This window comes from Temnothorax curvispinosus, unplaced genomic scaffold (assembly GCF_003070985.1).
Source record: "Temnothorax curvispinosus isolate PA1 unplaced genomic scaffold, ASM307098v1 QBEX01006488.1, whole genome shotgun sequence".
NCBI lineage: Eukaryota > Metazoa > Arthropoda > Insecta > Hymenoptera > Formicidae > Temnothorax > Temnothorax curvispinosus.
The window spans coordinates 1-1,507 of NW_020216268.1; the positions used below are offsets into that span (position 1 = coordinate 1).

The 1,507-nt window shown below is 29.7% G+C and overlaps 1 protein-coding gene across 1 annotated transcript; it reads right to left on the bottom strand.

Annotated features, from left to right (window-relative positions):
* Positions 1–6: 6 nt before the first annotated feature.
* LOC112455902 lies at positions 7–930 on the bottom strand (the record flags this gene model as incomplete). Its single annotated transcript, XM_025018117.1, has 3 exons — positions 771–930; positions 160–653; positions 7–76 (listed from the first exon to the last, which is right to left on the bottom strand). Coding segments are annotated over exons 2-3 (474 nt in total), but the record flags the coding sequence as incomplete, so codon positions are not given.
* Between the last annotated feature and the right edge of the window lie 577 nt (positions 931–1,507).

A 1,507-nucleotide genomic window follows, 5' to 3' on the forward strand; every position in this document is an offset into this window, starting at 1 on the left:
AATTACCTCCAGAGATACATTTTTGTGCATCAAATTCTCTCTCAAAATACTCTCCTTAGAAACCCTTCTTATGTAGCTGCAAATAACATCGGAACAAATTCATTTTTATTATTAACAGAATAAAGAGATTTTAATATTACTTAATGTTGATAATAATACCTTCCATCCCTACAATATTCTATTATAATGCAATATTCAGAAAAATGTTGTTGCAGATAATCTATATCCAAGTGTGCATTTTTGAAATCTGCTGTTAAATTATGAATATCCTCATGGTGTGGAAAGTACATGCAGTTAATTTCCTTTAACAGATTACTTAAACTCTTCTCATAATTTCTAGGACGAACCAACTCTGATGTACCAATAAGCATCACAGCATCTAGCTTTGTGTAAAGGCCAAGACGTGTTTCATCGTAACCGTTTTTAAAAAATAGTCTTAGCATTTTCGTTTTAAAGTCACACGAGTGTGATAAAGGTGAGGAAAATAATCTTGATCTTGATGTCGGGGGTATCAAACTTATAATCAGTTCCCCACAATTTAAGCCACTCATTATTAGAATCATCTTGAGCCAAAATGTGAATTACGCCTCCGGGATTGTACATTTCGTATATAGAAACTCTGACTGGATATACAGCTTCATGAAACTCGATATCTTCAAAAAAGAAAATATAATTATATTATTATTATTATTTTAATTATATTATTATTTTCTCAACAAAAGCGTATCTTCTTTAACAATATCTTACTTGTGAATTCAGGTATTACATACCAATATAATTATTTCCGATCGGTCTACTAAGTTTATGCCATGGCGGCCTTGTCATGGATTCTTCGTATTGCCACGGAGTTATTGAAATGTCGATATCATTATTCCATCAATTCAATTTCTGTTTTGAAAAGTCATAATGTATCAAATAGTAGAAAAAATCTTGTAGCATATAATTTAGATTCCGATTACTTTGTACAGGACAATATAATGTATAATACACATACTATAAAATATATTTCTCCATTAAGAATAAAATAGGATAATTATTTAGTTTAGAGGAGCAACCTTCTACGACCTTGACCTTGACATATATATTATAGGAAGCACTCTCCTGAGTAACCTTCCAAAGGTTTTAGCCGTCATTCGTTAATATTTATTAAAACGTTATTAATAAACAAGTTTGAGAAATATAATAGTGCTAATTAAGGAAAGTCAATTTGCTGATATGTGTTTATAGACAGTATACATGTGGGCGGAAAAGGGATTCAGCCTCTTCCTTTATGTATAAGTTTATATATATGTATATATATTATACACATATAAACAAGGTATAATACTATACATGCTTATTACGTACTATAGTTCTATCTATACGGTGTTAAAGAATAATCTATATTCTATTTATATCTTTTGTTAATAATTATTTAATCAATAACGATAGCTAAATCTTTGGAATGTTACTCAGAAGAGTAATCTTGGCTACATATGTCAATGTCAAAGTTAAAGTCATGAAGGGA